We start from the raw sequence: 11,889 nt of genomic DNA on the forward strand, positions 1-11,889 counted from the left end.
CTCTCGGGAGATAGAAACAGAGTTAACAGTTCAGGTCCATTACCCAAATTCACAAAGCTTTTGGCAAGGATTAATGGCAAGCAAACCAAGGATTTCCTTGATTCCAAGAGTATTCCTATCTTCTCTTCTGTGTCAAAAATCTTTATGATCTGCAGTAGAACTGGGGACTGATTAGGGGGAGACTTTATCGGAGCACTCATTGCTTAATTGCATTTTGACTGTGAGATTAACACCTCCACCTGCCAAAGCAAAGTATATATTCACTCCTTGCAGCAGGGGTACCCATCTCACAATGGGAAACCTGCGTAGCTCCGTGTTCCAACTGGCAGGCATTTTTGGCTGAGATAATGGTCCAGAACATTCTGAGGTAATCATACTCAACAGTGTTGACAACAAAGTTCTTGGCTTGCTCAGATTTTAAATCACAGCTTCACTTGCAGTTAGGGGAGCATTTTAATTATCATAAAACTACTGCTGGCGGAGAGGAATGCAAACGTATCAAGACCAACAAGTCGGCTGTACCTACACATTAGGTTGCTTTTGCGCATGCTATTGATTATGCAGCAATGTGTACTATTCAATATGTACCTGACAATTATCCATGTGTTCCAGTAAGTAAATCTGTGCGTATGATTCATTGGTATTCCTGTACCAACTGAAGGTCCTTAAGTCTTGCCTTGACACTCTGTGTCAAGTTGAATTCAAGGATTTGTGGACTGGTATCAGAAAAAAAAAACTCTCCATTTGCCAATCTTACCTCTCACATGGGCCATGGCGATCCTCTGGTTAAACCACCGTCAATTGTCTCTCTCTCTCTCTCTAATGAGAAATTAGCTCTACAATCCAATAGATTTATGGCAGCTTTATCTTTTTATTAATGGACATTTACCTCTTTGCACCATTGAATGTAAATGCAATTAAGCACATATCTGTGCACACTATTGAATGTACGGTGCATTTTCTATCCACAGGTAGACACCAGCAGAGACTCTGGCTCATGGTGTGGCATTGGCATATTTTATAGCTTGCTGTCAGTCAGAACTGGATTTTGACTTTTATATTTAATATTTAATAATGGCAGTAAAATAGAAGTTCAAAGTTTGTGTAAAGATTTGTAGCCCAGGCGTTGGTTGCCATGTTCATGGGTCTGTTCACCGAGCTGGTAAGTTGATTTGCAGACATTTTGTCATCTGTCTCGGTGACATCTTCAGTGCTTTGGAGCCTCCTGTGAAGTGCTGCTGTACTGTGTCTCCTGGAATTTATTTGGTTCCGCTCCTGCTGCTTCAGGTTGCCGGTGCCGGTTCTTCATTGTAGTGACCAATCTGTTGGGTCGAGGTCTATGTGCTTGTTGATGGAGTTGGTGGATGAGTGCCATTCTTCTAGAAATTCTCTGGCTGTCCTCTGTTTGACTTGTCTTATGATCATTGTGTTGTCTCAGTTGAATTTGTGGTCCTTGTCATCTAAGTGTTTGACTATTAGGGATAGCTGGTCATGGCATTCAGTGGCTAGTTGGTGTTCGTGGATGTGGATTGCTAGTTGTCTGCCTGTTTGCCATATATAGTGTTTTATGCAGTCTTTGCATGGAATCTTATAAATTACATTAGTCTTGCTCATGCTGGGTATAGGGCCATTGTCCTGGTGAGTTGTTGTCTGAGCATGCCTGTCGGTTTAGGGACTGTCATAGATCCCAGTGGTTGGAGAAGGCTTGCTATCAGTTCTGAGATGTTTTTATGTCAAGCTAGCATGGCTAGTGAGTTAGGTCGTCCTTGTCAATGAATCATTAAAAGTTAGTGTGCTGTAGCAGCAAGCAATTAGGAAGGCACATCATTTATGGCCTGTATTGCCGGAAGATTTGAGTACAGCAGTAAAGATGTCTTCCTGCAATTGCATAGACATTTAGTGAGATCTCACATGGAATATTGTGTACAGTTTTGGTCTCCTTATCTAAAGAAAGATGGATTTATCATGAATGGAGGTTCATCGGTCTATATTCTGGGATAGAGAGACTGTCTAATGCGGTAAGATTGAGGAACTTGGATTCCCCAGAGTTTCGAAGAAAGAAAGGTAATCTCATTGAAACTTACAAAGCTCTTAAAGAGCATACATGACAAGGAGCATGTAGGTAAGATGTTTCCCCTGGTTGCTGAGTTTAAAATCAAGGGACAGAATATCAGAATAAGATATCGCTACTCTATCAGAAGGATATAGGAGAGGGTGCAAAGGAAATTCACTAGGATGTGCCTGGGATGAAAAGTCTCAGTTATAAGGGATTGTTTCCTTGCAGAAGAGGAGAGTGAGGGGGGATCTGACTGAGGTGTACAAAATGATGACCTGCACAGACAGAGTAGATTGACAAGGACAACCTGGCCCCTGTGCACCTCCCACCATTTAAGAAACATTCTGTCATTCACTTTACCAGTTAGCTCAGTTGGCTGGCTGGCTGGTTTGCAATTCTGAGTGATGTTGACAGTTTGAATTCAATTCCTGCACCATCTCCTTCTCAACCTCATCCCTTGCCTGAAACATGGTGACTCTCTGGTAAAAACCACCACCAGTTGTCTCTCACTAATTAGAGAGCAGCCCCGCTGTCTAGTAGACTCATGGTGACATAACTTTTATTTTGATTCAAAATTAACTCTGATCAGGTTAATATCTCTCATAGATTTGACCACTATCCTTTATCTCCTGAAGAGATGAAAGAACATTCCCAAAAATCAATGGAAAATCACAATTCATTGGATGTTTCACAAGTGTAAGTAGAAGCCATTGACTATGGTGATCTTCCTCCAAGTACTAAATGCATTCACTGTTAAAAACCATTGAAGTGTGAAAAGTCACTATAGATGATGGGAGAAGGACTCAGACAGTAATTAAAATTATCCTTATTTGGAGGATGGTTTAGCATTTTCTCTGGGTCACATTGTAATGTGGTCATATTTACTTCCTTGAAGAAACAGAACAAGGAGCAGTAAACTGCGATTAGCAAACAGTCTGCTTTTTTTTCCCAGAGGCAGACTTCTTTCCATCAGAGAAAGAAAGGAGTTTAGCTGAAAGCTGTTGGACTGCTGAAGTCTCTGGGGCATGAATATGTATGAGTGGGATGTAGTTTCAGTAGTTATATCGAGAACAATAAACTCACCTTATATCAATTTGTAACCAAAAAAAAAAGCTTGCTGTTAGGTTAGTTAAACTCCAAAGGTAGCAAATGCATCCAGATTCAAATATATTGATCATAGTCAACTGGGAGGAAAGACCTTAAAACTGCCTTTGCCATATATAAAGTGGGTACTCTCTTATGAAGGCTGCACATGGCCTGTATTTTGATCGAGAAGTTTTCTGTTCATTCATGGGCTCTTAACTTTATTGGGAATGAAGAACAGCATTGTGGTATTTTTCCAGATGACCACTGCTGGCACATTGAGGATATTTGTCACCTCTCCCAGTGTGTGGTAACTGCTCAGCATGGTTTGAGTTAGTTCACTGCCACCTCTATTGTTTTTGCTTTTCTTTGGATCTATCTATACACCATCATAACAACTCTATGAAGAGAAACCTTTCTTAGATAACAAGAAGATTTATTGCATGTTGCAATAAGTACGCCTACATTTCACTGGGTGAAAATTCTAGGAGCTGGTGCAGGTGCCTCTACTCCCTCTGAAAACTACAATAGAACTCATTGTTTCCATCCACTACATGTGTAACGTCAGCAGGGGAGCAGTCAATATAACATTAACATTAACACCATCATGATCATTACCTTGTGCATCAAGTGTGTTTTGTAAGGGGCCTTGCTGGAATTGTACACTAACTGACGCTGAATAGGTCACACTGTTTGGAGTTACATTTGGAGGCTTTTCTATCACTTCTGGACTAGATTATTTCAGACCTTGTATCTTAAAATATTGTAATCTATTCGTTCCAACCTCCCTCACTTTGAAGAGTCTCTATTCTTACATTGAGATCTAGATAAACAATCAATTATGTGCCCAGGAATTGAAATACAGCTTTGTGTAGAAAATGCATTTGTGTAGAAAAGGCTGTGACTCCAGCTCTCTAATGCAATAAAACAATCTAAGATCTACAATATTAATAAATTCATATGACTCAATAAGTGAGTCATATAAATGGTTTTGTATTCATGTAGCATTATTTAGTCTTCCCAGCCCATAACTAGTCCTTGTTCTGCATATGAACCTCCTCCTACTCTATCTGATTCTGTCTGCTTCTCCTTCTATTTCCTTCTCCCGCATAAATTTATCCAGTTTTCCCATTGATGCTATCCACTTCCGCTACTTCATGTGGTTGGAAACTTCCCACATTCCACATTCCAACCATCTTTTAAGGACCTGAGTTTCACCCGTTATTGAATTTATTCTTGACTATCTATTGTATGACCCCTAGACTTGAACACTTCCCCCTTCCCCTGCTGTTACCATACCAACACTGTTAATAATTTTAAGGGCTTCTATTAGGCCACCACCAACCATTTTCTAGGGCAGAGTCTGGACTTGAAATGCTTCTAAACTGATATTCCAGCTAACTGTTGTGCTGAATAAAATAGTAAAGATTATCATACTCTAAATAAAGCTCAACATATTTTTAAATGATGTACATGGTGATCTATTTGCATGCCCATTGGATGATGCACAGTGAAATGGAACTTTTCTAAACTTTCTCTACCCTTCCCAGGCAAGAAGCCCCTCTTACTATGTTATGTTTACTGTTAGAGGGTAAGAAAATTGTAATGTGTACTTGCCCCATTTTGAGGCACAGTTTAAGTATATTCACTGTGTCAAGGGACAGATTAAGTGGTATTCCCTATGTTGAGGTACAGAATGTGTGGTTTTATTATGTTAGAGTACAAGGTACAGAGTATATGTTAGAGTACAGAACTTGTATATTCACTACTGTGGGAGCAAACAATGCGAGTGATGGCCCGATTTTATTTATATATATGCTCCAATGTTGCAGATTGTGCCATCTGGGAGGATTCAATCTGAATCTCTAAGCACACATGTGATGTGAGTGAGATTGCTAGTTAACTTAATTAAAAATGTCCCTTTAGTTCGGACTTTGATTCATGAATATTTGATGGGTTGATACTTCAAAGGAAAAGAAGAGAAGCCAGGCTGCTGCTCATTAAAGACACATTAAAGAGAGCCTGGTGGTACTGAGGCTCGAGCACTTTGAATTCTAGAGACACCATACTTAATTCTCTGCTTTGTCATCCCCCTAGGTCTCCATCGCTGTTGGACTTGCCGCGTTTGCCTGTGTCCTCCTGCTCGTCTTGTTCATAATGATAAACAAATATGGACGTCGTTCCAAATTTGGAATGAAGGGTGAGTAATGGCATGGAAGTGCCCACCTAGACCACTCCCCTGATTTTATTTGACTGTGTGATTGGGTGGGGGTGGGGAGGGGTGTTAGTAGTGAAGGGAAGGAGCAAAGGAGGTATAGCAACTTTATCATTGCTTATCAGCGGATATGTGAACTGTTGGGATTGATGACATTTTCTCTGATTAGAACTTTCTCTGTTGATCTGTTGATCAGAGGATATATTGGGATTGATGGCAATTGCTGTGATTAGAACTTTCTCTGTTGATCTGTTGATCAGAGGATGAATGAACTGTTGCAATTGATAGACAATTGTTTGATCAGAAATGTCTGTTGATTTGTTGACCTCCAAAAGGTTGTTGAATACATTCAATGAATAGCCAGAATTGGTGAAGCAATGTGGACACTTCCTTCAGGTTGTGCCTGAATCGGGATTAAGACAAAGCTGTCCATATGGAGATCTGTCACCCAGCACAAAATCACTCTTTAATGAATGAGTAGAAGCTGGGTCCATTGGAATCGATCAGGAGTGGGTTCATCCTTTTGTTATTTGGATTGGTCGTGTATCTGGAATAGATTGGTTTTATTTTCCTACTGCTATTGCAGTTTATCCATTTATATCCATAAGACCACCATTAATTAAAAGATGAGAGATTATTAAAGGAGCAGTCTGGAATTGTTCCTGGCACAGCAGTGTCTTTGCATATTTTAATGGAAAATGAGCCACTGGTAATTCTTTCCACACTTCAGTGATTGTTCAGTAACTTTGTATTTCTACCAAATTCTCATGTTAGAAGAATATAATGATTGAACTCTATCATTAACTAGAACATGCTTTTGCAGCAAGATTCCATGCTGGAATTATGGGTTTGCTTAACTTGCCCTTTGACGTAAACCAAGCGAAGTATGTATTGAATCATTTGTGCGAAAGCAGTATTTTTGATGTTTTTTTTAAGTCTTCAATCTGTAATAAGGTGAGCATATCCATGTTTCAAAATATATCACTGTTGGCCCTGATTAACTAGTTGTCAAATGGACATTGAGATAACCGTTCAATTGATTTGATGCTGGTTGGTCACTCAAGCTGCTGTCAGTTGGCCAGTTGAATTGTTCCTGTTGACCAGTTGAATTGTTCCCATTGACCAGTTGAGTTGTTCCTGTTGACCAGTTGAATTGCTCCCATTGACCAGTTGCGTTGTTCCCATTGTCCAGTTGAGCTGTTACTGTTGACCAGTTGAGTTATCCCTGTTGACCAGTCGAATTCTTCCCATTGACCAGTTGAGTTGTCCCTTTTGACCAGTTGAGTTGTTCCCATTGACCAGTTGAGTTGTTTCCATTGACCTGTTGAGTTATCCCTTTTGACTAGTTGAGTTGTTTCTGTTGACCAGATGAGTTGCTCCATTGACCAGCTGAGTTGTTCCTGTTGACCAGTTGAGTTGTTTCCTTTGACCAGTTGAGCAGCCAATGTGGCTGATGTATTAGAATTAGCAACCTCAGGTCACACATTAATAAAATCCCAAAATCAGTCTCCACAAATTAAATGACATTATTAACTAATCAGATCGATGAAACAATAGTTTGATTTGCTTACAGCTGCACATTTCTTGGTTCAGCCTCCATCAATATTTTGCTTTGGGCATTTTACCTGCCCCACTAAACATCAGGCTTGGCCTTACCTTCAGTTCACAGTGAGTGTTTCAGCTTTTCTCCATACTTCACTGTACTTTGGCATTGATTCTGCGGCCTCCAGCTAATGCACTTGTTTTAGAAATTCAGCAATTCTCTTTCCTCCAGTCTCTGCTCCATCACTCTGCCAGCAGCCTGCATCCATTCTCCTCTGCCTCAATTACCACCTCAGTATTTGACTCAAGGAGCCTCTGTTCTTCCATTTTTTAACCATGCTTTCCTCACAACAAGTCATTCTGGCAGTGCAAACTCTTCCCTCGCTCACCTCCCCCCCGCTGAGATATGTTCCTAATCAACCCATTCAGATATATTAATACAAATTTCTGGAGCAGGTGGGACTTCAACCTGGCTCTCCTGGCTGAGAAATAGGGATATATCCCTACATCACACGAGACCCCAACTTGCCCTGTGGTTTCCCTACATTGAGCATCATAATAGGGGATTAACTAATGAGCTTGTGACCAATTAATTACCTAGCACTGCCTTTGATCTGAGTGTTGAAGAAAAAGTAATAAAGGGCCTCAACCAGTATATATATATGAGGCAGTTTCTTTTATGTAAACTGAAAGGCACATGAATAAACTTTGTACTTCATTATGTTAACACCTGAAAATTTTCAAATTTTCTCTCCTTTTTCTCTGTAAATTACTAAGGCTACTTTGTGCATCATTGGACCTGGTAATAATGTCTACCTCTGATTCCATGGTTAATGGGTGATGAATATGTCAATGATGATGTAAATGATCCTGGTTTGACAAATCAGCAGAATAGAGAGATGTGATGGAGACTTGTAGAGGTGCGGAAGAGAAACACTGCCCTCAAAATCTGCATTCATTGTGTTCTTTAAGTGTTTACAGGACTTGCTGAGAGAGGGAAAATCATAAATCTAAGGACAAATGAGAGATGCATGCAACTCGGAGAAAAGGTAGTCTATCAGGATAATGCAATCTCTAACTGTTGTACATACACCCAATGCCCAGCAGAACCCAGAGTTGGAAGAATGCATGAAGGGACAACTGTGCAGCTTAAGTCCATGGAGAGTCACAATCCAAGGATACAACTGCAGCAGCATGGTGGGCGGCATGGTGGCTTAGTGATTACCACTGATGCCTCATAGTGCCAGGGACCCAGGTTTGACTCTAACTTTGGGTGACTGTCTATTTGGAGTTTGCACATTCTCCCTGTGTCTGCATGGGTTTCCTCCGGGTGCTCCGGTTTCCTCCCACAGTCCAAAAATGTGCAGATTAGGTGGATTGGCCATGCTAAATTGCCCATAGTGTTAGGTGCATTAGTCAGAGTGAAATTGGTCTGGGTCAGTTACTCTTTGGAGGGTCAGTGTGGACTTGTTGGGCCAAAGGGACTGTTTCCACACTGTGGGGAATCTAATCTAAAGATTCAAGTCCAAGAGATGGTCACAGCCATGTTCTATCAAAGCAGTCTCCATTCCTACTGATTTGTTTTGAGCATGTTGCATTATTTATTGAATATTTATATGTGCAAAAGAGATGGCATGTGTTTAACTTCGACATGAGACAAGTAGATCTTAATGTTTCTTTGGATCATGTAAATTTTTATGTTCTTATACTATTAAAAAATAGCAGTAAATGTTGCCTGAAAAGCTAATTCCTAATTGGCTGGCATGGCTATTGGCTCATGATTACTTAATAGATTAAATATTAATTTCCTGTTATGTGCTATAATCTTTCAGTTATCTCATACCTTTCAAATTTCTGTAGCCTCCTCCAGCCAAGCAATTGCTACACCTCACATCCTCTCAGTTCTCTTCATCCAACCTCTTGCACACTTGCACTTGATTTTAAGTGTGTGGGGAAAGTAAGGGAATCTGTGCTCCAGACACTCCAGGCATAAAGGAAAATAGGAACACTGTCACATGTAGTGGCTCATTGATCCAAGATTGACAGAACTGAGTTTCTACAACTTGCTTCACAAATTATTGTTGCGCACGACCCTACCCACTGTAAGGCAAACTTCAAGAAATAATTGTTAGCCCCTGAAGGGAAAGCTTCATGAATGTGCATTACTTTAATCACAGGAATGAATAAATGTCTGCCATAGACCTTCCTTTCAGCGTTACTGAAATAAGGTGACGTACTGATATTATGCCGGATTTAAGTCCTCTTACAGCTCCCAATATCACATTTGACATTTAAGCTGCGCTCACACTTGACTATGAATAATATAAGGATAGTTGAATGGTTGATATAATGGGCCATGCTAATTGACAATGTTTGACTACTGATATTTGGATTTAATTGCCATCATTGAATCAAAGTGCATCTTGTCTTATCTGTAATGTGATGGTTTGTTACTCTTCTGCCTCCTCAATGATAATCTTCAAACATGAATATGACTTATTGGAGAGATGTGATGGTGCAGTAACACAGTAATGACTTAAAATTCAGCTTGTCCCATGCATAAAACTTGAAAAACCAACACACAAGTCTTCAGAAGTAACATATTTCATGTATACTCAACTCGGAATAAGGAACTAAGTGCGGGAATAGTGGGGGTGTTGGGATTTCCAGCAGAAAAGAAAATATTTATTTTCCCGATAGACCAACAAATGTGATGCCTACCAGTTTAATGGCATGACTGGTGGAGTAGGTAGAGATGGTTAGCTCCTCCAAATGACACAGTGACAGAGGTAAGCCTGGGAATACTGCCTGTGGAAAAACATCAACCCTTGTAAATACAGTCTGAAACATGTGTTATACGGTTTTGATCAAGTAGTTTTGAAATAATAGAAATACATTGCCACAAATGTCTGTTTGGGTTCAAACGAGCCGGTTGTGAAAAGAGATTGAATGTTTGTGCTGAATGTGGAACAAGCTCTGAGCAGAAGGGTGGAACTGAAATCTTTCACGCTTGTTTCATAAAATAACAAAATTGTTCCTTCAGATTTGATTGTACAGAGTTGCTAACATGGTTGTGAACCTCTCCCAACTGATTTGATCAGTGTAAACACTGACTTTGTGAATCACAGACTAAATTGTTCCAAGAGTAAGGCACATCCACTGTCTGCTGGGTCTGGGTCAATGCAATGTACCCACTCTCTGCTGGGGCTGGGGCTGGGGCTCGGCTGGGTCAGTGCAGTGTACCCACTCTCTGCTGGGGCTGGGTCTGGGCAGGGTCAGTGCAGTGTACCCTCGGGTCTGGGTCAATGCAATGTACCCACTCTCTGCTGGGGCTGTGGCTGGGGCTGGGCTGGATCAGTGCAGTGTACCCACTCTCTGCTGGGTCTGGGTCATTGCTGTGTATTCACTGTCTGCTGGGGCTGGGGCTGGGGCTGGGCTGGGTCAGTGCAGTGTACCCATTCTCTGCTGGGTCTGGGTCAGTGCTGTGTATTCACTGTCTGCTGGGGCTGGGGCTGGGGCTGGGCTGGGTCAGTGCAGTGTACCCACTCTCTGCTGGGGCTGGGTCTGGGCAGGGTCAGTGCAGTGTACCCTCTCTCTGCTGGGTCTGGGTCAGTGCAGTGTACCCACTGTCTGCTGGGGCTGGGGCTGGGTCAGTGCAGTGTACCCACTCTCTGCTGAGGCTGGGTCTAGGTTAGTGCTGTGTACCCACCCTCTGCTGGGGCTGGGTCGGTGCAGTGTACCCACTCTCAGATGGGGCTGGGGCTGGGGCTGGGGCTGGGGCTGGGGCTGGGTCAGTGCTGTGTACCCACTCTGCTGGGACTGGGGCTGGGGCTTGGTCAGTGCAGTGTACCCACTCTCTGCTGGGGCTGGGTCAGTGCAGTGTCCCACTGTCTGCTGGGGATAGGTCAGTGCTGTGTACCCACTGTCTGCTGGGGCTGGGGCTGGGTCGGTGCTGTATACCAACTCTCTGCTGGGTCTGGGTCAGTGCTTAGATTAGAAAAAGCACAGCAGTTCAGGCAGCATCCGAGGAGCAGGAAAATCAACATTTTGGGCAAAAGCCCTTCATCAGGAATACAGGTAGAGTGCCTGAAGAGTGGAGAGATAAATGAGAGGAGGGTGGGGATGGGGAGAAAATAGCATAGAGTACAATAGGTGAGTGGGGGGAGGGGTGAAGGTGATAGGTCAGGGAAGAGGGTGGAGTGGATAGGTGGACAGCTTCCAACCTTATAGTCCGGGAGCCCTGCACTGCCCGGTTCTACCTCCTTCGCAAGATCCACAAGCCTGACCACCCTGGCCGACCCATTGTCTCAGCATGCTCCTGCCCCACTGAACTCATTTCTACCTACCTCGACACTGTCCTATCCCCCTCTAGTCCAGGAAAACCCCACATACGTTCGAGACACCACCCATGCCCTCCACCTCCTCCAAGACTTCCATTTCCCCGGCCCCTAACGCCTCATCTTCACCATGGATATCCAATCCCTCTACACCTCCATCCGCCATGACCAGGGCCTCCAAGCCCTCCGTTTCTTCCTCTCCCAACGTCCCCAACAGTACCCTTCCACCAACACTCTCATTCATTTGGCCGAACTGGTCCTCACCTTTAACAATTTCTCCTTTGAATCCTCCCACTTCCACCTGACCAAAGGGGTAGCCATGGGCACACGTATGGGCCCCAGCTATGCCTGTCTCTTTGTTGGCTACGTAGAACAGTTGATCTTCCGTAATTACACCGACACCACTCCCCACCTCTTCCTCCGCTACATTGATGACTGCATTGGCCCCACCTTGTGCTCCCGCGAGGAGGTTGAGCAATTCATCAACTTCACCAACACATTCCACCCTGAACTTAAATTTACCTGGACCATCTCTGACACCTCCCTCCCCCTCCTGGACCTCTCCATCTCCATCAGTGACGACAGACTTGACACTGACATTTTCTACAAACCCACCGACTCCCACAGCTACCTGGATTACACCACTTCCCACCCTA

The 11,889-nt window shown here is 42.9% G+C and overlaps 1 protein-coding gene across 1 annotated transcript in view; it reads left to right on the forward strand.

The window, feature by feature from the left end:
• Positions 1-11,889, forward strand: part of LOC122540954 (NT-3 growth factor receptor-like) — a 741,002-nt gene that overhangs the window by 437,460 nt on the left and 291,653 nt on the right. The window contains exon 11 of the mRNA XM_043677305.1: positions 5,237-5,339. Within this exon, the coding sequence (XP_043533240.1) occupies positions 5,237-5,339 (103 nt within the window). The remainder of the gene's footprint in view (positions 1-5,236; positions 5,340-11,889) is intronic.

Source organism: Chiloscyllium plagiosum, chromosome 36 (assembly GCF_004010195.1).
Source record: "Chiloscyllium plagiosum isolate BGI_BamShark_2017 chromosome 36, ASM401019v2, whole genome shotgun sequence".
Lineage (NCBI taxonomy): Eukaryota > Metazoa > Chordata > Chondrichthyes > Orectolobiformes > Hemiscylliidae > Chiloscyllium > Chiloscyllium plagiosum.